Here is a 22,845-nt window from a genome sequence, read left to right as displayed (position 1 = left end):
AGTGAAGGATGACACATTGAAGGAAGATGAATTGGCAACGGCAGTGCTGAATATGGGAGCAAGGCTCATCCTACTGAAGGAGTGAACAATGGACCCAAGCGCCATGGTCAACGTTGAGACGTGCCGAGTGGGATATCTGGAGGTATGGACAACAGCGACCAGCCAATTATTTATCCAGATTGTTCGTGTGAAGGGTTGAAAGGCAGGCCAGGTTTGGAATGAATGGAAGAGTTCCTCCAGGGCGGCAAGATTAACCGCCTCCAATGTGGTACAGGTGAGTGCGTCATCCAGGAAGGGGAATCAGAGTCACTCTACCGTGAAGATCTGCTCACGGAAGCCGGAGCGAAAGGCAGCAGCAGCCAGGGTTATTTAAAGCATATCAAGACGGCAACTTGGTTGCCAGACATACATGCTAAGAACACATGGGCTAATGTGAGAGGAAAGACAGGCGTCTCAACGGGCCGTTCTGAGACGGATGCCAACAAGAGGCACCACCCCAGCGCGGCTTGTCCGACGGAGTTACGACTCAAGATTCACTCACACGGTCAGTATGTCTATGTACTAACGCCACCCACCGGGAGGGTGTCTCGCAGATCAACCATGATGCATGGTATATTTGACGCCTTGAGAATGACCTATGGCATTGAGGCTGGGACCCATCAACATGACTGCGGCTCTCTGCCCATTTCTTCAAACATAAATGCCCAACGTCTAGACCGTCTTTATTGCTCTCTTTGTCTTTTGCCATTTCCCGAAAGTTCAGTTCCAGACTCATCGGACAACGAGATGGTCAAGATGTCCAGCTCTCGAAAAGATCCAACTTCTGCCTACGGGTGGCAACTAGGGTATAAGCTAAGTATATCTCCAAACAGGCAGCTTGGACGCGAGACGTAGGGAGACAGGGAAGACAGACCACGGTACCCCCAGCTCAGGAAGGCATAACACTCAGGCGAACAGACTTGGAGAGGTGCCAAATAAGCCTGGATCTCTCCATATGCAGCATGACGGCGGCGCTTTGCCTGCCTCCGAGTGGCGCATAGCCGCCCTTACACGCCAGGCGCCACGGACGGCGACAGTGAATTAGCTATCGCTAGTCGCGCGTCGTCATCTTCGCCCCCGTTCTCCATCCAAATCCTGCCTGAATTGAGAGCTCACTGGGCCAGACTTTTCAACAGCTGCATCCTTTGGCCCATAATGATGCTCCGCCAACGGGCGGATATAGGCCAAGTTGGGTTAGGGGAGACCTCAGACGTTGTTGGGTGCTTTTGCAGCAACGGTCAGAGTCAGCGCTACATGGGATGGACGACTCTCATGCGGTGCAAGCAATTCATACCTGTCTGTGCAGACCTCGACGAAGCGGCAGCGTCTTGGCTTGGGCCGTGGGTTAGGGCCTCATGCCTGCTTGAAATCGCATCGAGGTAAGCGGCGGCTCGCTGGCTGGCTGAGCTTCACGCAAGGTGCTTGTTCGGTATCGCCCAACGCAAACTACAAACGCAACATGAGGCAAAGCAACACAACACACGACCCGCGCATCAATGGCCATGCCGGCAAACTGGGGCAGTGAAGGGCTGGCATTTATCTCACCGTCTCTGTACTACCCCGGGTCAGGTCTCCATGCCGCGCGTTTGCAATGCGGCGTCTCATGATTGAGCCTTGACCCAACAACACCCGACTTACCTTACATATAACATACATATTGACCTGCACCTTAGCGGTTGCGGCTCATGCGAGCCCCGCCATGTAGGTTTGGCGTCAATGATGATGACTGAGTGATGCTGAACACGCGTGTTGGGCGTCTAGATGATGCTTGTTGATGCGAGCTCATCCAGCAGATCCGTCCGAACAGGTACGCAGAACGCATCTCCCAGGAACGCGAACGAGTTAGCAGGAGTACTGATATACTTCGCATTTGCCACTTGGAGTCAAACGCGGCAAACCCGAGATCTCGGATCAGCGAATCGCATTACACGCGCGCCCAAACGGCAGTCCTTGTTTGGTCCATGGCAAGACAGGGTGCCAATGGCATCTGGCAAACGCCCTCCCGATGCCACCAGAACTGACTAGCAGACATTCACATGCGGAGAACTACGGTACCGGTGATCGTATGCATGTACGTCAACGTGCAGTCTCGGAACTCTTGAGGCTTCTCGGCAGGGTATAGCCCGATGCGTTGGCCCTAATTTCAGCCCGCCTTGCAACACACCCCAGACTGCCTTGGCTGGTGAACGAATCAATGCCCGATTGTGTACGCGAGTGTGTGTGTGTAGACGCCCTATAACGCGTACGGGATGAGGTCCTTTGTCCCGTACCCCATCTATGTATTATGCAGTCATGTGTGATGCTACCTGCTGCTGATGTATGTATGATAATCTCAAACTTCTAGTTGCCAACAGACACGTTGGTGGTTCTGAACCAGAATCAAGCGGCACGACACGTCCAACGGACACCCTCTTCGCCTAGCCATATGACTTGGTCTCTTCTTGGCCATATCTGCCGTGTGGCCTCACCGAAACGGATGGAAGAAAGCTTTCGGCGTTTATGCCTGAGCCTCGGCCGCCTGCTCCTCGAGCTTTGCCTCCGCCAGCTTCTCTGCCAACGCGCTCGTCTCTGGCTCCTCTTGCTGTGGTCTGGCCGCAACGGCCTTGTCGTCGTTGGCCGTGTACGTGAAACCCGTGACGCTGACGTCTGTACCGCCGGAGAGATACTCCTCCGATTCGCCCACGGCCTTGCCGGCAGCCGCCCAGCGCGCCAACCTCTGCTCTCGCTTCTGCTTGCACAGCTCGTTGAGGGCTGGCCAGTACGTCTCGTGATCATACTCAAAGTCCAGGTCGCCGTTCCAGTCGGAGCTCCACAGCTGCTCGGCGGGCACGTACTGCTTCATGTCCTCGTTGAACTTTAGCTTCTCCCGCGTGACGGGGTCAATGAAGGGAGTGATGATTTTGAAGAAGCCCTGGACGAGCCACGGCACTGTCAGACGGCAGATTGCGTTAGTCAAAGCTCTGTACGTTTTCGTATTCCACGGTGGATGCGAAGGGCAGAAGCGGCTAGAAATGAAGCACGCATCCGCTTCCGACTCTTAGGGGAAGGGGGGAGGGGGGGAAGAAGTTCTGCTGTTGTGCAATATACACAACGCACACAGACACACACACAGACACGCACACAGACACACGCACTGCATGGAAGACTTACCATTGATGATGAGCGCCTTGCCCAGCCTCTCGGGGTAGTGGTTCTGCAGGATGTGCAACACCTCCCTGGCCGTGGACACGGGCACGCTGGTGTTCTGGCGCTGCTTGCTGGGCTTGAAGTTGATCATGAGGCTGAGCATCTCGACGCCGGGCGGCATCATGTCGACGACGCGCTCGACCATGTAGAAGAGGTGCTGGATCTGGCGGGGGCTGCTGTCGGTGTTCTGGCGGCCCGGGTTGAGGTACTGGCACGGCCTGCCCTGGCGGTCGAAGCCCAGGATGATCTGCTTGCCCGTCTCCTGCTCGGGCGAGATGTGCTCGGGCGAGAAGTCGTCGATGCCGTACTCGCGGCGCCACGCCAGCGTCGACAGCAGCCGCTTGGCGGCGTCGTCGACGGACCACTTGGTCGCGCGCAGGTACCGCAGCAGGCACTCGCGCGTCAGCCACGCCCGCTCGCGGTCCGTCAGGGGGCCCGACTTGGCCGGCTCCTTGTCGCACTGGACGGCGGCGAAGGCCTTTGCCTTGGCCAGCAGCGCCTCGTACTTGGCCTGCTGCTCGGGCGTGAGGTCTGGGCGCGGCGCGGGCTTGCTGTCTGGCGTGGGCGCCGGGATGGGCGTCTTTCGGGGGCCCTGTGATGATGTTGCCGTAGCCATTGTGTCTGTGTTTTTTTTTTCCTTCCCCTTTGTGTTCCGTCTGTAGAACGACAGTGGTATTGGGATGGAGTTTGATGAGGCTCTGTCTGTCTGCTGCCGCGTGATGCACAGCCGCCAGTTGGTGGAAAAGAGTTGAGTTCAAGTCGAACACGCCGATGAAGGAAGCCGTTATCGCCAATGAGATGACGAGAGAGAGTCTTGCGCCCCCTTTTTTTTCCCCGAACAAGACGCTTGGGTAATATCTGGCCGCCTCCTTTTTTTGGTCAATTACGACGAGAAGGATTCCGTTTGCTTTAATCGCCTCAAGTCTGAATGAGAATTGATAATTGAAAAGAAAAAAAAAGGGAAGATGTGAAGTCTTCAGGCAAGAGAAAGTTCAAGTGACGGAAATGAATTGATATCAAATTGAAAGAGATTGAGGAAGGAGAAGGACCCTTTAGTTTCTAGCGGCTTAGTAGTATTACTGTGCTGAGATAAGGTACATACATAATGATGCGTCCCGGAACCTGATCGCCCCGAAGATCCAATTTCCAGTTGGAAGCGCCACTTGGGTTTCCCCTTCTTTTTCGTATTCGTTCTTCTGCTGACTGTGCACTCACTCACTGTAAATACTACTTCTTGTCTGTTACACCCTCTTTCTCTGCGGCTACCTATCAAAGAATGCCGAAATATTCCAGCTTAGAACGCAAGACATGAATAGTTTGCTAAGAATGTACCTCGTCAAATGTATATATATCTTCGATGCATACCATTGCATTTTCTTCATTCACCTTTTATAACAAGAGCCTGGCCCAATCTGGGCAGGACGAAAAGCATAGCGATGAGAGGAATCAGTAAGAGATTCCATACCCATCTTCTCTTATCGTCAGTGTAGGAATCCAAGCTATTGTGCTGCTACCCTACGAGGCAGAAACTGAAATCTTCTATATTCGAACCATCTCTTTCTTTTCCCCTAGATGAATTTGCAGGTCTAAATGTTTTACATCTTTGATCAGCGCTGTAATAGAGATATCAGCCTTAAAGTCACCGACCGAAGTCGAACAATAACTGGTAATCACTCTGTGAAGGCCAATTAATCAACCTCCTCCATGACTCCACAAGCCTCTTGCTAAGTCTACAATGAACATCGAACCACAAGCGAACTCAAGAGAGAAACAGAATATAACCCAAGAGGGAACCAAAATATATACCTCGTCTACTTCCAGATACACCATAACCCCTCCAAAAAGAATAGTCACTCGAGCCAAATTAGATCCATCAATTCTGTCCGTCTCCGATGCTCCTTTTTCGGAAACAGACACACACACGCGCAACTCCAAGTCAAGCCGCTCAAGTCATTACCTGGTAATTATGCTGCCTCCTCTCCCGTTTCTCTATATCAAAGAATCTCATGAAACCCCATTTCCTCGAAGCAAAATCTCGCTTTTCTTTTTCACTTGCGCCTTTGAGAAGAAAGAACAAAACCCCAAGGGACTGGAGCAAAAAAAAAAAAAGGGGGGGGGGGGGGGGGGGAGGGCATGCATCCGATTCCCCTTTGTTCCCGTTGCAAGCACTCGTTTCTGCCAACCTTTCTCTTAAATGTACCACCGAAACCTTGTCAGCGCCGTCGAATGTCTTGCCCCTCCCAACATATGATGCATAACGTAGATAAGAAGGAGAATCCAAGTCAGTACCTCGCCCAGCTGCTGAGGCCCCTTTACGTTCTTCGTGATGCTCGTTCTTGTATCCATTGCCGGCTTGTGGCGGCGTCGAAGCCGCAGATTTCAGTCAAATAATAGAGTCTGTTTTCACCTCAAGTCAGTAAATGCTCCAGGCGCGTGTCGGATTGCCAACCACTTACTTGTCCTCTGCCAACTCCTTCTGCCGCACGTCCTCAAACCCTTGCTGGCACTGCATCCACGCGGCCGCCCGCTCCTTTGGCCGAATCTTCTTAACCCAGAGTCGAAAGTCTCCCGTGACTGGCCGGTGATCGCTCACTCTCACCTCATGTCGTCTATAGTCTAATTGCTGTACTCTACCGCGTCCTCGGAACAGCAAACGATCACACCACGCGGGGCTCCTTCGCTTCTCACTGGTATCGTACGTGTCGGTTCCCACGTCATACTTGTACGTCGGCGCAAAGGTAATGGGTAGTTCCTCAAATGCTCGCAGTCGAAGAGCTGGGTTGCGGCGGCGTGCAACAAGCAGCTGGTCTCGCTCGAGGAGCTTGGCCAGGTTGTTTTGCTCAACGGCCTTGACTACCGTATCTCGCGACATGGTGTCGATGCGGTAGTTGAGATCGCCGTTGAGAATGCAAAGCTCGTGATCGAGAATCAAGGAGCCGTCTCCACCACCGCTGAAGGTGTTGATTCGGACCTCGGAATCTCGCTCCTCTGGGAACAGGCTGGCTTCGAGGATCGCCGCTGCATCGTTATGCCGGGAGCTGGCCTGCGTTTGGCCAGCTGCCAAATGGCAATTGACGAAACAGAGGGACGTGTCGTCCACCTGGAAGCGAACAGCAACGGCGCCCTTGTTGCCATGCAGACCTCCCATGCCTCGCTTCACCTCTGCGCCCCTGACTTGCGTGATCCTGCCTCCTAGCGATGACTTTACGAATACGCAAGTAAAGAGTCCCACCATGGGGGCAGTGTGGAGCAGGTGATACAAGTGATCTGCCGGCATGTAATCGTCGAGCGTCTTGATCAGAAAGTCTCGCCAGTCTCGGTACTGGTGGCTCATTCGCTCCTGGTCTGGGCCCTCCTTCTTCTTGGACTTGAGCAGCCGCTTAGCAGTCGCTTTCTTGTCTTCCAAGTCCACCAGCTCCTGAAAACCAAACACCAAGATGTCGGGAGAGCCGCTCGATTGCAAGAGGTTCTGGAAAAAGGTGGCGTCGCCGTCAGAGTAGCGGAGACTATGGGGGGTGGAAGCGCCGGCATTCCACGTAAAGACCAACGCCTTGATCTCCTCAAAGTCGCAATATGTCGTGTCCTTGGACTTCATCTCGTCCTCGAGCCAGTCATCCTGCAACAGACCGTCCCACACCTTAATCCGGCTATCTGCACCCAGAGAGACGACTTGTAACTGATCCAACTGATACGCGCTGGCGAAGTCCACCTTCATCTTGAGAACTGTGTTTTCATGCGCCTGCCATTCCTTCAAGACCACCCACGGCGTCTGAGCCACGTCGTAGACACACACCTTTCCTGTGTTGTATCCTGCCCAGAGGTACTGGCCAACGCCAGCGAGTGTATTGATTTTCCAGGTGGTGACGTTGACGATCGTTTTGCAAGAATAGTCGGATGTGGAGAAGATGCTGATTTTCCCGTCAGCGTGCCCCAGGAACACCTTGCCGGGGTAGCTCTTCAGCAGCGTCCCTGAAGTGATGTCCCCAGCTCCCTCAACCGTGACTGGTCGTACCAGCACCTGGAATGGGGTGCGGTTGTCTCGAGTGGGAGCAAACACGCGTAGCTGCTTTCCAGTCGCCTGCCAGAGCTCATCCCCAACGACCATCGAGAAGGTTTCTCCCTTGGGTATCTTGAACGTCTGGTGCGGGTAGTTGTTCAGGTTTGGTTCTCCATCGGCGTCGGGCCCCCAGACGTGGAGATTGCCGCCTTCGTCAGCAGTCCACATCTCGTTGAGGTGTCGAAATATCTTGGTCACTTCCGACTTCCCATGAACACCCGCTTTGCAGATCAGTATGCGCTGTGTCGGCACCTCAATCTCCATAATCTCTCCCAGGTTAGTCCCAATCCACACCTTGGAGCCTTCGTGGTCGGGGTCCGCAGAGGGCTTGAAAGACACAGCAGTTGCCTTGACACCCTCCGTATGCGCCAGACTGACGAGCTGTTCTCCGTCTAGGAGGCTCCATACTCGAGTCAAGGGGCCGGTGGTGCAGACATACTGCCCGCAAACGTCGAATAAGCGAGGATCATACTTTGGCTGGATGTCGTAACAGCCCTTCTTGATGTAGGGAGGCCGCCGGTTGATGCTCGAGCTGTCGGGGTACGTCGTGATTTGATTTGGGGGCTCAGATCTTGCTACGATCCCCTCATTCGTGGTGGGCGCTGGTGCCTGTTTGACTACTGGCGCTGCGGCCGGTACTGAAGAAGTACGAGCATCCGAAACGGCATGCTCTGCTACCCCTATGTCCATTGTCTTGGTACGTGCTTGCGCCTTTTGGGGCGCTTGTTGCGCCAGCGGATTGGAAACGACGCGATTCGGGTTAGATGCAGGAGGCTGTGGTTGAGAAACAGATGAAGGAGCAATGGTCTGCGTGCTGCTTGGCCCCGCCGGCCGCGGAGGTTTAGGAGGTGGCCTGATTCCGTTATTTGCTGGTGGCTGAGGGGGTATGTCGGTGGTTTGAGGCCTTGCTGGCAGGGCAGGGCGAGCGTCGCCTGTCAGTTGAGGGGTGATGGGAGCCCTGGCAATGCCATTGACCTCTCCCTCTCGTGCTGGTTTCCGCACGGACATGGAAGGGCGGGGGGCTGTGGCGGGCTGCTCGAATGCTCCTGCGAGCTGCTTTGTCCTACTGGGCGCATCGCTCTGTTGCTGCGGCCTGGGTCGCATGGGCAGCTCTGGAGGATTGTCTCCAAACCTGGGCTCGGGGTTTCTCGCGTCGCCGTTGAAAGGGGATGACTCTTGAGAGCGATTGGCCTTCTTCGTTGCCGGCCTGCCTCTCGTTTCCATCACGGTATTTGCCCTCATCAACGTCCTCTCTGATCGCGGCGCAGGCGGCGGCGGCGGCGCAGGTTTCCATTCCTTCTCTCGCTTCAGCTCGCCTGATCGCCTGGGAGGCGGCGGCGATGGAGCCTTGGAAGAGCCTTGCTTGGGAGATCGGGGCGTCGCAGTACCACTACCACCACCGCCACCACCACTGCCAGTTGGACTGAGCGGTCGACTTGATATTCTAAGCGGCGTAGGGGATCGGCTCGACGTCGCAGAAGATACGGTGACGGGGTCGAGGAACGGCGATTGCTCCCCGGAAAGACTATTTAGCGCGGGCTTAGGGGGCGACTGTGGCGGCTGGACCGTGACTGCAGGCGGGTGAATGGGCACTGGTGGTTTCGTCACGGCAGGCGGCGGCCGCGTAGAGAGAGGAGGCGGTGGCGCCGGGGGCCCCCGATCTCGGTTTGCTGGTGATGCCGTTGCGACAGCTCGGTCTTTCAGGTTCGACGGTTTGGCGGGAGCTGTCGGGATCTCTTGCGCCGGCTTGAGGCTCTTGAGCCGCTCCGGCTTTGGCCCCGGCGAGGCATTGCGCGACTGAGGGGGCACCGGAGCAGCAGCGGGAGCGGAAGCAGGCTGGGGTTGCGACGGGCCGGTCTTGTTCATATTCTCGAATCGAGCAAGGAGGGACGAGACGGGCCTCTGGTGATGACGACATGGTATCAGTATATGAGGCCGTTCGCGCTGTTGGGGATAACTCACGATGGAAGAGCCATCAGGCCCGCTGCCTTCTGTCTGCTCTATGTTGGGGGAAGACATGGTTTCTGTTCGGTGGGGTTCTGGGCAAAATCACCCATTACACCCACGACTACGGTTCCTCTAGAAGACCATACGCGCACCAAGAGGTGGAATAAGCTGCTCGTAAAGCTCAAGAACAGGCGACCAGAGAGAAATCGAGAGGTGACGAAAGCGTCGAGTCCTCGCGTGGCCGGTGAGAATCGGTGCGGTCCGAAAGGGGGGGGAGAGGATGATGGAGGGGCGGTTTGAGATCGCGGTGACGAGGCCGGACTATTCAGACGGGATCGAGCGCGAGATGCGACACAAGAGCATCGCTGGCGCAAGCAAATTGCTCGCAGAACAGCTCAAGCATGAAGACCGCTGGGTCGACGAGGACAAAGAGCATGCAGAGGAAAAGGGGGCCTCTCCTGCAGCTGCTGCGGTGGTCAAGCTTTTGGCTTTGAGGCTGGTGCTTGCGTGTTCTTGGAGGGTGCGGATGATCTATGTCATATCCAGGAAACGGCTGGGCCTGGCAATTTAGCACTGCAAATTGGATCTCGGCAAGGATGCCCCTGTACAGTGTGAGCCACAGGCGGCTGCGCGCTGGGATTTGGGCGCTCAGGCCACTGAAGAGCCGTGCCGAAACCACTGGCAGCAGCGCCGCAGCGCCGGGCCAATCGCGCGGTCCAGGCGCATCGCCGCCGGCTAAGCTTTTTGGATCGGACGACTTGGCTCTCCTAGCATCAACTGCCATCTCTTCCGTCTCCACCGCCCGCGAGATTTGTTCGGATACCCGAAGCTGCCTCGAACACATTCACCGCAATCCTGCCATCAGCACGAATCAATCGAGAATACCGCCACGATGAACACTGTAGGTGCCTCTCCGTCCGGCTCTGGATCCCGAGCGTTCGACTGACTCTAGTTTGCACAGGTGAAATCCTTCTGGTAATACTAGCCCGCCATACCCGCATGTCACTGCTTTCAACGCCCGACAGTTGCTAACCAGAGGCTTCTTTTTTTTGCTCTCCTTCGTCTCAGGCTGGGATGGGGCTCCCTTTGTGTTGGTAGGCAGACGTCTCTTGTTCTCCTTTTACCAGCTCTCTCAGCTGACCAGTCACGCGCAGCCGGTGCCGGCGCATACGTCTTCGCCAAGCAGCAAATTCGGGCTGATCGCCAGGCCAAGCTCGAGGCGCACCACAAGAAGATCGCAGCAAACAAGGCCCTGGAATATGAGGCGGCCATGTCCTCTGCGGGATCTGGAGCGAGCAACGGTGGCCCTGCAAGGACCGACAACGCGGGTTCCCCGAGCCAAGAAGCCGGCAACGATCCTGCGGCAACGAGGCATGCCCCGGCGACAGAGTCTCAGCGCATAACCGAGAAAAGCAAATACGAGAGCGATACGCCGTATCGAGCCCGGAAAGGGGACAGGTTCAGCTAGAGAGGCGGAGAGAATGGGGGGAAAAGGAGGGTGCAAATGAGGAGCTCATCTTAAGGATGTTTATGCTGGAAATTCATGCTGGCCTTGTATATTATCATGGTGTAACATAACGCCCTTGACAGGGTTATATAGTCGTCGCTCCGCACACTGACGAGAAAAGTACTGTTTGCGAAACTCCACTCAAGTGAAATAAAGGGAGTGACAACTAACAGCGACAAGTGTCAAGGTTGAAGGTGCAGTTTCTGGAGTGAAAGGATTCACCACACAATCGGTAGGTACTTGGCATATGGACGACTGGACCCTGAAAATGAGGCCATTCCTATGTCATGCTTTTCCGTAGAGGGTATGATTTCTCGGTGTTTCCCCTTCGCTGCCTTCCCTTGGGTAGTCAGCGATCGACCAGGCTTACCAACACACATCATTCTTCCATTTCTACCCTGAGATAACTTCACGTCGATTCTCCCCGGCCAAGGCATCGTCAATTGTTTCTCATCCAAGCTCCCGCAACCCCGTGCGTCATGGAGCTCGTTCCGAAGCTCACGAGCTAAGGTCGCACTTCCGAGGTTTTCCCGCGCCATGCGGCAATCTTCCATGTCGCGAACAGCCTCGAGCTCTCTCTCTCGGCCACCCTCACTCAATATTACAAGCCGCGGCAGATCAACCCCATCATCCTGCACCCTGTTGGGGCCTCCTCCTCCCGCCCGCCATGGCCTCGCCTGAGCTGGCCATCACCAAGGCCACGCTGTCGGCGACTCTCTTCCGCGCCGATCCCACCTCGCTGAACCGCGCCGCCGTCGACGACTTCTTCTCGCTGCTAGACAAGGCCATCGTCCAGTGCTCTCGCCAGAACGTCCAGGTTTGACCCATTCATTGCTCGCAGGCGCTTTTGGTCACAAATGCGCTCACAAGCGGCGCTCAAATTGCTAAAAACTTCGCTGGGCAGAAATGCAAGGCTTGGATCGTCGACAACATTGTGCCCTCCACGGCGCGCTGCACGGCGCTGGGCAAGTTCTGGGCCATGTTGTCGAAGAACCTGGTCGTGGACGCTGACGGGAAGCGTCCCAGCGCCAAGAGGCGGAGGCTGCATCTTCTTTATATCGTCAATGATGTTCTCTACCACCAGGTTGTGCGCCAGGGCAGCCGCAAGCTGGCAGAGGCGTGGGCGGGAGTCTTGCCCGCCATGATGGGGAACGCGGCGGCCTTCGACAACTGCCCCAGGCATAAGACCAAGCTCAGTGGCCTGATTGATCTGTGGGAGGAGAAGGCGTACTTTGCGCCCGAGGTGATTGCTCAGCTGCGCACAGCTCTGTCCAATGGCTCTGCCGAGATGACTGCCGTGAACCTGGAGCTCTCCGAGACCTCGCTCAAGCTCGCCAAGGACGCCCCCTACATCCTGCCCTCCTTCCACGGAGACGCTTCCATCCCGTGGTATGATCTGCCTGCCGGAACCTGGTTGCCTCACATCACGCCGAACTCCTCTAGGCCCATGATTCCTGACCAGATCCGCCCTATTCAACTGGCGGCGGGCCCAGCCGAGAAGCGAGTCGTGGATGCAGTCAAGACGCTGCTGAAGGATGCAGACTACATATACTCCAAGGGGAACGAGCCGAGCGACGATGTACACACGGGCTACAGTGAGATGGGCGAGCGCATCTTTTTCGACGAAATCACGGGGGAGGTTATCGGAGGAGACAGCTACTACGGCTGGTCTCGCCAATTCTGCGAGCGGATGAGGGAGAGGCGGAAGAAGCAGTCTGGGGAGCGTTCACGGTCCGCGTCAAAATCGCGACCAAGGTCAACGTCAAGAAGCCTCTCTCGGGGCCGATCCCGGAGCTCATCGCCGCCTTCTTTCAAACGCCCCAGACTGTCTTCGCGCTCCCAAAGTCGCAGCAGACAACGGGACCGGTCCTACAGCCGTAGCCGAAGTCGAAGTCGCAGCCGCAGTCGAAGCTACAGCCAAAGCCGCAGTCCCAGCCGCTCTCGAGGTCGGGATCGCGGGAGCAGTCCCAGCCGTGACAGCCGCAGTCGAAGTTCGCACAGGAGACACGGCGTCAACGAGCAACCCAACTCGAAGTTCCGTCAGTATGCTGATGGATCTTCTCAGCCTCCTCAACCTCCCTCTATGCCACCGATTCCATTTACACATCCCCCTCCTCCTCTTCCGCCTACTAACCCCTTAGCATTTCCGTTTCCCGTCCCACCACCGCTACCTCCTCCCCTGGGAGGATTCCCGCCGCCGCAGTGGGCACCTCCTTTCCCCCCTCCACCGGAGTTGATGGCTCACCTGATGAGCATGAATCAACTTCCTACAGGATCCGTGCCGCCGCCGCCGCCACCACTACCACCAAACCAGCAGAACAACAACAACAACAACAACAACAACCAATATGGACGCGGCAACGGTGGTGGCGGCTATAGGGGCCGTGGAAGAGGCGGTTACGGCCACGGCAGCTACCGAGGGCAGCATTGATAAATCTCACTCTACCTCCTCTATTTTCGAAGGACACCAATTCACATTTACTGGGCGTTTTAGGTGATATGACGAATACCTTAGGCCTTTGTCTGGGAATATCAAGTAAAAAACTGTGGTCTTTTAGACTTGAAGTACTGGTACGTGATAAGACGTGGCCTCGTAGGCCTCACGGGGTTACCTACCTTCCATAGCAGAGCATGACTAGATTGCATCTTACAATCAGCTGGAACCTGCTAGAAGCTGTTAAAAATTACGACTCGAACTTGGAGTACAAAGTGCACCGTCTATTCGAGGACAAAAGCAAATGATCTATTCAAGTACTAGGTAAACAGTACTACACACCCAACGCACAAGCTGTAACCACCCCCCCTTGTCCACTGACCCAAAGACCCAAAACTTCTATTATCCGCTCATGCGTCAACCTCACCGCCTACAATCTAGAAAGAAAAGAAAAACACACAACTTTTGAATGCGATCAAAGACTGTCCTATCGGTTTTTACTCGGTCTTGGCCCGCTTTTGTAACCACAGACCGCTTTTCAATCTCTTTTCCTGCTCTCATCCCTTTTCCTCGAGTTACCCAGTCCTAGTCTGTGCAAACAAACACTGTTTTCTCTTGCTAAGTCTCTCTCTCTATTCGGCTCCATGTTCCACAGAGGACGTTGCTCACTGTGCTTCTATCCATTCTCACATTCCCTTTTAGAAAAGAGCAGTAAACATGAGGTAGGTAGTCAAGGAAAAGAATGAAAAGGGACTGGAAGGAAAAATAATTATTGGATCGACCCCGTTGTACACGATTCCTGCTCAATATCGGTGTTTTGCAAAATCTGCCTATGCAGATAAAACATGGAAAAGAACACAAAAGAAAAGAGAAAAAGGAGAGAAGAATCATCAACATTACTTGAACAAAGCCCCCTGCGCAGACCTCTGAAAGCGTTTACCCCAATGGCCCCGGCTCCAGCCCTGACGTTAATCTGCCATCCAAAAACCGCCCTCGGGAGAAAACCTCCTGAAGGGCCAAGATAAATACCCTCAGCACCTACAATAACGGTACTTCTAGAGAAGCCTTCATAACAGACTCATGCTGGCCAAAAGAATAATGATAGCGAAGGTGGAGGGCCCTTGGATGGAAGGAGAAGGAAAGCCAGCAGGCATCAAGTTTCAAGAGAGGGCTTGTTGATCACACCAAGGCTATCTGCTTCGAGTAGACCCTACTGAGGCTTGTCGCTCATGAGTGTTTTGTTGACTGGTGGCGTCTTGGAGCTTTAGCGAGTCGAGGCGCTTCTGGTTGTCTTCGGCGGCGGGATCAACCTCTGCCAATGGGGGGAGGTTCCCTCCCTGAGCCCTCCCAGGCTGCGCAGCAGGGCTCAAGCCCATCGCCGCTCTCCGCTCGTCGGCCTGTTGAGCTAGGGCGGCCCATTTTCGCTCTCGCAGTGCTTCTCGAGCGGCCGCGCTGTTCTGCTGCTCCGTATAGTCATGCGAACAGTCGTCAAAGAGCTGAGGGTTGATCTCCATGAAGAGCTTCATAGCGTTGTAAACCATGCCGTGGATCGTTCTGCGCTTGCGTTAGTTCCCATCAAGTTGCCACTCGTTTGCGAGCAGTAAGCGTTGTCATCAACATACCTATTCCAGTGGCCCTTTGAGTTTTCGTAGAGGGGCGCAAACATGATGGGGAGAATAATCTCCACATTGTCACTGACAAGGTTACAGAAATATTCATTGTTCCAAAAGTACAGCGCCCGCTCTGCGACCTGAAAGTGCGGGCTGGCGACGGACTTGGCAAGCTGGTGGAACAGCGGCTCCTGGACCTTGGCGAACTCAGCCGGGTCCATGACTTCAAAGATGTCTTCAACCTCGTTTAGGAACATGACTTCTTTTGTACTGTTAACCTTTGGCCAGTAGCGCAGCAGTCCGAGAACAACCTATGCACCGTCTTCAGTTAGTATAAGGGCAACGCCATTTCCAAGCGGCTTGTAGCAGGGCAGTGTCTTCTTACGTCTTCGGTGAGTGATGCATCCTTCTCTAAGAATTGGACAATACAGTATGCGAGCTGGGGGTGGTACATGCTCAGGCTCTTGGGCTTGTGCAGCGGCAGCAGGACTCGGGTCAAGAAGATCTTGTGCTCCTCCTTCAGAGGCAAGGCGAAACCATTGATAATGGAGCCCAGGATCTCCAAGAGCTCGGCGATACCGTTGAACCTCTCAGTCTCGTAGGTGAACTGGAAGAAGACGTTGTTGATCGACCGCCTGATGAACGATCGCAGGTTGAGGAACTTGCCGTAGATGCGGTGCAGTGTCGTCTTCAAAAAGTCTCGCTCCCTAGGGTCCTCGGAGTCAAAGAGATCCAGCAGCTGCAACACAAAGCTGTGGTCGATGTAGGCTTTAGCAATGTTAGTGTTGAAGTCTTGGCTCTCGATGAAGCGCAAGAAGAACTCGTAGACGACCTGAATATGCGGCCAGGCGACCTCCAAGACGGGCTCGTCCTCCTCCGGATCGAAAGCCTCGCCTTGGGGGTTCAGCGGGGGCGGAATTGGTCTGAAGAGGTTCTTGCTGAACATGTCGACGACCCTGGGATACATGGGCTCCGTGATAACCTGCCTATTGTTGGCAACGTAGTCCAGCAGCTCGTGGAGAGCTAGCCGCTTGATCTCCTTGGCCTTCATGTCACCACTAGCGTCGTTGAAGTCAAAGATGACATTGCACTGATCAATCTTCTGCATAAACAGCTCCTGGCGCCTGTTAGGCGGCACTTCGTGGAAGCCCGGAAGCTTTTCCAGCTCGCGGTGGGCGGAGATGTCGAAGCGGGAGGAGTGCTGCCGCTTCGGCGTCCGCAGACCCTCTGGAATAGCATCTCGGTTGTCCATGCGGTTGATCATGAGTGACTTCTGGCCAGCTTTGGGGGGCGCCAGCTCATGGGGCATCGTCTCGGTGGCACCGGGTGGAGGGACGTGCTAGCAGGAGGGGGTGAATCGTCAGCATGAGGAGTCGCGAGCAACCACGCGGAGGGTCGAGCAGATACTTACACCAGGTGTCGGGCTGATGACGACAGTTGGAGGTCCTCTACCCGCCGCATTGGCGCCGTTGGGGCTGGCGCTGCTGCCGAGAGACGCAAATCGGTCGGCGAGGCTCTGCTGAGAACCGCCAGCAGAGCCAGAGGGCTGGTTGGCACCGCCGTGATCGCCTCCATGGCCCGTGTTTTGCGGCAGCGGCTTGTTGCGGAGGTCGTTGAGGGTTGATGTCGACGACGACGGGGTCAGATTCGGGGACTGGTTGGAGTCTCGGGACGAGGGGGACGAAGTTCCATCCTTGGAATCCTTATTCTTCTTGGAGGACTTGGCGGCATCTTTGCCTCGCGAGAGCTAGTGGACAATTCCGCATCAGAAGCTGCCAAACAGCTTGGGCAAAGGGGGGAGGAGGGGATATGCCAGCAGCGCTTGGCGCGAGCGCACACCAGGCATCGAGGGAGGGGAACTTACCACTCTCTGGCTGAATCGCTTCATCGTGACTGGCAACGCTGCTCAGGGATAACTATATCGAAGACCGGAGGCCGTCCAGCCAACTCCGTAGCCGCAGTGGGGTAGTAAGGCAACACAGTCGGGATGCGGAGCGGAGGGTGAGGCGAGTCTAGGCGAAGGGGGAGGGGGCAACGCCAGCTATGCCGGGGGCAAACGACGGCGTCGGAGCACGAAAGGCGCGTGTTTGCAGATGGAGATGCTGATGGGCAGAGGCGAAGAAGGCTCTTTTGACTCCCTCGATGGCTTGTGGTGGGCGACGGCTTCGACGTGGGAGAGACAGCGAGGCTCGTCCAGACGCAGGAACGCGGGTCTTAGGGAGCTGGTCGGGGACAGCAAAGAGGCAGGGGGGTCGATGCGGTGCGATGGCAGTCGGGCCAAGCAGCTGAGCCTGGATTGGACGTGGGATTGCGTCGGGGGTGACCAATTGTCGGCAGGTCGCGCGGTGTCGGCGTCGAGAGGCGATGGCTGGCCGCTGATTCCGCCCGTGGTGCTGCTGTCGCCCGCGAGAGAAATCGCAAAGGAGCTGGGATAGAGATGAAGAGCGGCCGATAAGTTAAGACGGAGAATGAGTAGAGAGCGTCAGTGGCGGGCTGGGAGCTGGGCAGCGCGCTCGGGATCGGGAGCAGAGGGCTGGACTGGAGCTACCACTAGCAGACGGCAAGCAATAGCAGCAGACGGCAGCTTGGAGGTTGGCCGTCGAGAGGCGTGGACGCGGGGGAGTTGCGGTTCAGGTTTGAGGTGCTGAAGAGTCCAGGTCGAGTCTCGTGGAACGTGGAACCTCAAGTGAGCCTGCCCGGAGCCTGCGTGCGCCTTAGCGACCAGCAGTGGGGAGTTCCAGTTGAACCTGAATGCTGGCAGCGGCGGCCGGGGACCTGCTGAGCGATCCGGTCAGTGGAGTTGGGGGCCCGGTTTGTAGGGGCTCCAGCGCTGCGCCTGTACCCGTGGACCTCAAAACTGTACTGTGCTGTAGGGGCTGTAGGGGCTGAATTGCCGGGTCGCTATGGCGATGCGCACCTGGACTGAGGCCGGGTACCTTGGGCTCTGCTGGTTGCTGAGCACTGACTTGGGCTCAGTCAGTTGATTGCGAAAGCAGACGAGGCAGCAGACGCAACGATATACCGTTCGCTCAATGGCCATGTGTCTTTCGGATTTGCTTTGATTTGCCTTGATTTGATTTGATCCCAACAGGGATTGTCGTGTAAGGGACCCGGACGCTCTGTGCAAGGCCATACCAGACGGCCCTGGCGGTACCTAGGTACCTATCTAATTGCAGTGCCCAAGCTCCCTGACAACAAGGGTCCCGTCCTGAGTCTCTGTATGTACAGTGTTTGCAATACCACCGCACCGTACCATGGTCCCTGATTCTGCCCAATCGGAAGGGAGATGCCCAGCTCTCAAACAGCGCGTGATGCGTAAATTACGTACCTCCTAATTTTGGGCCTCCTTTAGCGGCTGCCGCGTGCCACTTCACCGCACTGTGCACAAAGCACCAAGCACTCGTAGTACCTTGCGCGAGGTCCAGTCGTTTCATTCAGAGTGTTTCGCCAGCGGGAGCTTTTCCAGCAGCTTTAATGCAGGGGTCTGGCAAGTCTGGGTCCCGTCTCTTTTCTTCTTTCGGCATTCATCCAGAAGCTGCAATTGATGAGATAAGCTTCACAAGCCGGGAACAATAAAGTTCCACTACAATCTTTGGGCGTAACCAGAGATCTGCTCGCCATGGAGACGCCTCGCCAAGAGGGCGTCGGCAGCGCCAGTTCGGGAGACATCACCAGAGGCACGACTCGAGACACCGGCCGCGAGGATGGTGGCGCGCCGCGATATGTCATACCGCCGAGGGAGCTCACGGCCGTTGAGATTCCGGCCGTCGTCGAAGACATTGACAGGGCCGTCAGAGCATTTGGCAGGGCACCCTCTCTGCGGCATGTAAGTTTGTTGCTGTATCTCGCCTTCGTGTCATATATATCCTTGCTCATCGGGATGGATGCCTTGCTAGGTCCTGGATCCCCTCAGAAACTCAATACCACTGTATATCAATCCAGAGGAGCCGTTCTGCCCGCCCATCATGTCGCATAACGCAAGGTCTCACAACGTTGTCCTCAAGATCACCGTTCCCAAGAGGACGGGGAGGAAGCGTAAACGCGGGACGGATGGGCCATGGCAAGGAGACATGGATCTCCAAGGCACTGACGCCTCAGCTTCAGCTTCAGAAAACGTCCAGTCTGTAGCACGTCGCGATGACCCAAGACTTCTGAGGCGAAAGCTCGAGGACAACGTTGGCAGATATCATGTCGAGGCCGTGGGCTTGATCAAGCACACTCATCGCTTCAGAGGCCTGGCTGACTTTTACTGGGACATGGACAAATCATCGTTCGCGCGGAGATATGTCGATCAAGTCCTTTCCGGAGATGGTATTCTTCTCTCTTCATTCTGCTGGTCTTCTTTGAAAGGTGACTTATTAACTGACTACGGCTGTAGTCGACAAGATCAAGCAGTTCAAGTTTACCCCTGGCATCGATCAGGGTCCCAACGTGGACATCATACCACCACCAATCTTCACCCACATGAGCTTGCCCTTCAACTACTTCTACTCACAGAACCCATACGTTCGATTGACGGAAGATGGCGGCACTGTCAACACGACTGCCGTCAAGCAAGTTGGTCACTTTATAGGGACAGAAGATCCCGCCCCCACCGGCCCCCAAATCCCACCCGACATGACAGATCCTCGCATGGTTGAAGTTATTGCTCAGCTCGAGGAGGCATTCGAAGATCGGCCGGTCTGGACTCGGCGGTCTCTGTTAAACCACCTTGCCGGCAAGCTCCGAAATTGGAATGAGCTGAAAAAGTACCTCAACTATACGGCCTACCAGTTCAAGGGTGGACCGTGGCGAGACGGAGTCGTGCCGTATGGAATCGACCCTAGAACTGACCCCAAGTACCGCATCTACCAGACCCTCATGTTCAAGCTTCCTAAGCAGAAGAGAGCAAAGAAGGACCAGACCTGGCAATCCCTGCGAAGGGTTCAGATGGGCCGGACAAAGGAATTTGTTCAGGAGTTGTCGGCCAGCCACATTTTTGACGGAGAGACGTACCATACCGATGGTAAGGTGTGGCAGGTGTGTGATATCACGGACCCCTTGCTCCGGGAGCTGCTGGATAATGCAGAGGTGCGTCCAACCTGGGATGTAAGCAGTGGGTGGTATCACGGGGGGCTGTGGGCCAAAGTCAAGGCCATCATGAAGACGAAGCTCGTGGCGATCCAGTTCGGTCGGCGCCTGACCAAGGAGGACTTTGCCCCAACGCTGCAATGCGGAGACCAGACGCCTATCCGGTCAACTTCGGCCACCTTTCATCTGCCACTGCCCAATCTGCACCTCACGAAGGAAGAGCTTACGCTACTCCGGGGTCGGGAGCCGTCGAAGAAGAAGAAGAGCCAGGTGTATAACGTGAGGGTCCGTCCTCGCGCCAAAATGGGTGTGGATACAGAAGAACAGTCGTCTGTTGCGCCAAATGATGCCGATGCCGATGCAGACGCAGACGCAGACGCAGAAGTGGATGTGGATGCGGAAGCTGAGGAAGTCAGCATCCTCGATAGGATGGACCAGAGCGAGGACTCTGAAGCTGCTAGCGATGACGATGAGGAAGACGATGATGGTGACGACGATGAAGACGACGGTGAGATTGAGAAGGGCTTTGACGAGGAAGAAGGGATGGGGACCGTTGGCTTTGGGGAAGACGAGGAAGTCGAGGCGGGTTATGGCGACTCGGACGACGACCATTAGTTGACAGTCAAGATTCTCGTGGCTTTAATCTACTTGACATATGACTTCAGATTCATCTTCACAAGTTTTCAAGCTCGAAGCCGAGATTCAGCTCTTAGTATTACAATAACTCAAAAGGCACCGGCCACACCTCTTGTGCCAAGCTTCAATCATAGTCCGGTGAATGCTATCATCAGGGCAACAACGACCTATCAGCCCACGTGCCCTTGTCCCAGGTGCTCTTCTCTCTTCCCATCTATTGTGTTGTACCAGGCAATAAGGAGGGCCTGGCTATTGTTGAGCTCGACTGTGCTGTGCTGAATCATTGTGCCAGCAAACGCCCGTCTGTTTGCACCCCGATTCACTGTAGCTGCGCTCCTGCCCTTGAGACTCGATGCCGGCCGAGTCTGCCTCAGGCCACACTCTTTCCTGCTTGATATCCGCGTCCCTTGAGGCTGCTCTTCGCAATTTTCTGCTTAACTTCAATCCTTATCCAATCCCGCTTCATTTCGACGCCCTTTCATATTCTTTCCTCACAACTCCCTTTGAAGCTCGGAACTAGCAACGTCGATCGAGTCTTGGCCTTGGGACGCAATGGATTCCCATCCCTTCTCCGAGGGCCCTTGGTTCTGCAAGCATTGCAACAAGCCCTTTTCCGTCTATGAGGACCTGATCAAGCACAAGAGGTACATGCGGAACGAGAACAAGGAAGACCACATTCATTGCAAGCTGTGTGGCCGTGATTTCCACACCCTGGAGGGCGAGATGAAACACATGCAGGTGGTGAGTCATTCCGAGCATGGCCATGACAGGATCTCTTTTGACCTTGGAGATCGCGATGACAGGAGCATCCTCTTGAGCAAAATCTGGAGTGTCCCGGCTGTGGTCAAGGACCGTTCAAGCGCCTGGGTGCTCTCATTGACCACATCGAGCGAGGGTTCTGCACGCGCATTGATACAACCGTACTCGATGAACTTCGAGAGGAGAAGCTCGAGTTTCCCCGACGCTTGCAGGAGTTGACAAAGGAACCCGTCAAGGGAAACTACACCAAGTACATGCCGTCGACTACTGCCGGAAGCACAATCTCGGGCTGGCACATTGACAAGGAGCCAACCTCCTTCAAGTTTGTTGAAGAAGAGTTTCCAGACCTATCGGATACCGAAGATGGTGGCGCTCAGCTGACCGAGACCACATCGTGGAGCAAGTCGAAGCCGAGTAGTGGTAACGGCAATGGCAACGTCCAGACCCAACAATTACTCCAGCTTCCATTCCGGCCTGCTAAAAGGGTCGAGACGGCCTCAGTCGCTGTCGTCGAGCCAAAGGCCCCGGCTTCCTTTCAGCTTCCCATCCGCCTTCTCAACCGCGGAACCCTTGACAGCAGTGAGGACAATCGTGGCCACGATGACGGGACCCCAAGCCCTGTCCAGACACTCCGCCCAGCCTTCAGGTCGGGAGTGTCCACCGTCACCGCGGGAATGGACCCCGACGACCCAGACTGCCCGTCATTCAACGCCTCCCGCTACTACTGCGTGTACTCTAACAAATACAACTGCCCAAAACGCCTGTGCGGGTAAGAACATATCGTCAGAGCGACTGGGGCTTTGTTGCAACCACTAACGCCGCGTAGGAAAACTTTCAAATCAGCGAAGGGGCTTGTCGGCCATCTCCGGTCGCCAGTCCATGGAAACAAGAGCTACAGATGCCCATACTGCCTCCGCATCTTCAAGACTCTGGCAGGCATCACATCGCATGCCGAGTCCCGAAGCTCCAGATGTCGAATTCAAGACACGGAGCATTACGAGGCCTTTATGGATCAGCTGACGGCAGGCCTTGTGGACGTCGAGAGAACTCGGTATCAGGATGGAAGCGTCATCTTCAAGACCTCGGAGCAGGTCAAGCAGAAGCTGCGTGGAGAGGCTACCGTAAACAAGACAAAGTATCCCGTCAGTACCGTGCCAGATGACGTCTACTGGTAGTTGTAGCCACAGCTTCCTGTACTGCGATGGATTTCTTTTTTGTGTGATACCAGGGGTTGATGGGTGTCTCCCCCCTTTTTTTTTTTTTTTTTTTTGTAGAACAGACTGGAGATGTTGAGTCTGTATTAGGCGGTTAGGACATGACGTTCAATGATGGGAAACATTGAGGACGAGCAAATGATAGCGAGAAGAGTACACAGTTTATCGATTTCCCTTCCATGCAGTTCAAAAGCAGCAACATTTCATTTGCAGTCCAGGGTATATGTACCTATGGAGTGATGGGGTACCCCGTGATAGCTGACGGTGTTTCTGCTGCGGCTTCCAGAATATGCCGATGCCCGTTCGGGGCAAAGCGCGCGAGGCTCAGGCGGCGACTCGGGAAGTATCCCGAAACCAACTGCGCCCCTGGATGACCTAAGCTCAAG

At 55.4% G+C, this 22,845-nt stretch overlaps 6 protein-coding genes across 6 annotated transcripts; 3 read left to right on the top strand and 3 right to left on the bottom strand.

Annotated features, from left to right (window-relative positions):
* Positions 1 to 2,536: 2,536 nt before the first annotated feature.
* Positions 2,537 to 3,841, bottom strand: TRIREDRAFT_59894 (uncharacterized protein; the record flags this gene model as incomplete). Its single annotated transcript, XM_006964455.1, has 3 exons — positions 2,537 to 2,605; positions 2,639 to 2,967; positions 3,190 to 3,841. The coding sequence occupies 3 exons, from the start codon at positions 3,839 to 3,841 to the stop codon at positions 2,537 to 2,539; spliced, it is 1,050 nt and encodes a 349-aa protein (XP_006964517.1).
* Positions 3,842 to 5,537: 1,696 nt separating this feature from the next.
* TRIREDRAFT_59958 (uncharacterized protein) lies at positions 5,538 to 9,301 on the bottom strand (the record flags this gene model as incomplete). The annotated part of the gene is made up of 3 exons (XM_006964454.1): positions 5,538 to 5,622; positions 5,682 to 9,184; positions 9,245 to 9,301. 3 exons carry the CDS (start codon positions 9,299 to 9,301, stop codon positions 5,538 to 5,540), a joined length of 3,645 nt encoding a protein of 1,214 aa, XP_006964516.1.
* Positions 9,302 to 10,110: 809 nt separating this feature from the next.
* Positions 10,111 to 10,875, top strand: TRIREDRAFT_77138 (uncharacterized protein). The gene is made up of 4 exons (XM_006964634.1): positions 10,111 to 10,130; positions 10,191 to 10,204; positions 10,298 to 10,323; positions 10,384 to 10,875. The coding sequence occupies exons 1-4, from the start codon at positions 10,122 to 10,124 to the stop codon at positions 10,695 to 10,697; spliced, it is 363 nt and encodes a 120-aa protein (XP_006964696.1). The 5' UTR covers positions 10,111 to 10,121; the 3' UTR covers positions 10,698 to 10,875.
* A 1,005-nt stretch (positions 10,876 to 11,880) lies between these two features.
* On the top strand, positions 11,881 to 12,384 carry TRIREDRAFT_60498 (uncharacterized protein; the record flags this gene model as incomplete). Its single annotated transcript, XM_006964633.1, has 1 exon — positions 11,881 to 12,384. A coding segment is annotated over one exon (504 nt), but the record flags the coding sequence as incomplete, so codon positions are not given.
* A 1,976-nt stretch (positions 12,385 to 14,360) lies between these two features.
* TRIREDRAFT_77135 (uncharacterized protein) lies at positions 14,361 to 16,879 on the bottom strand (the record flags this gene model as incomplete). Its single annotated transcript, XM_006964453.1, has 6 exons — positions 16,645 to 16,879; positions 16,308 to 16,527; positions 16,192 to 16,226; positions 15,166 to 16,119; positions 14,793 to 15,091; positions 14,361 to 14,724 (listed from the first exon to the last, which is right to left on the bottom strand). The coding sequence occupies exons 1-6, from the start codon at positions 16,666 to 16,668 to the stop codon at positions 14,361 to 14,363; spliced, it is 1,896 nt and encodes a 631-aa protein (XP_006964515.1). The 5' UTR covers positions 16,669 to 16,879.
* A 1,520-nt stretch (positions 16,880 to 18,399) lies between these two features.
* Positions 18,400 to 22,420, top strand: TRIREDRAFT_60585 (uncharacterized protein; the record flags this gene model as incomplete). The annotated part of the gene is made up of 7 exons (XM_006964632.1): positions 18,400 to 18,606; positions 18,677 to 19,091; positions 19,159 to 20,426; positions 21,021 to 21,227; positions 21,290 to 21,730; positions 21,872 to 22,014; positions 22,072 to 22,420. The coding sequence occupies 7 exons, from the start codon at positions 18,400 to 18,402 to the stop codon at positions 22,418 to 22,420; spliced, it is 3,030 nt and encodes a 1,009-aa protein (XP_006964694.1).
* Between the last annotated feature and the right edge of the window lie 425 nt (positions 22,421 to 22,845).

This window comes from Trichoderma reesei (assembly GCF_000167675.1).
Source record: "Trichoderma reesei QM6a unplaced genomic scaffold TRIREscaffold_7, whole genome shotgun sequence".
In the NCBI taxonomy this organism is placed as follows: domain Eukaryota; kingdom Fungi; phylum Ascomycota; class Sordariomycetes; order Hypocreales; family Hypocreaceae; genus Trichoderma; species Trichoderma reesei.
The sequence above is the reverse complement of the archived record's forward strand: the minus strand, read 5'-3'. Positions and strand labels throughout refer to the sequence as shown.

Coding starts and splice junctions, on each gene's coding strand:
- TRIREDRAFT_77138 (XM_006964634.1), top strand. Junction 10,324..10,383: donor ATGGGGCTCCCTTTGTGTTG/GTAGGCAGACGT, acceptor AGTCACGCGCAG/CCGGTGCCGGCGCATACGTC.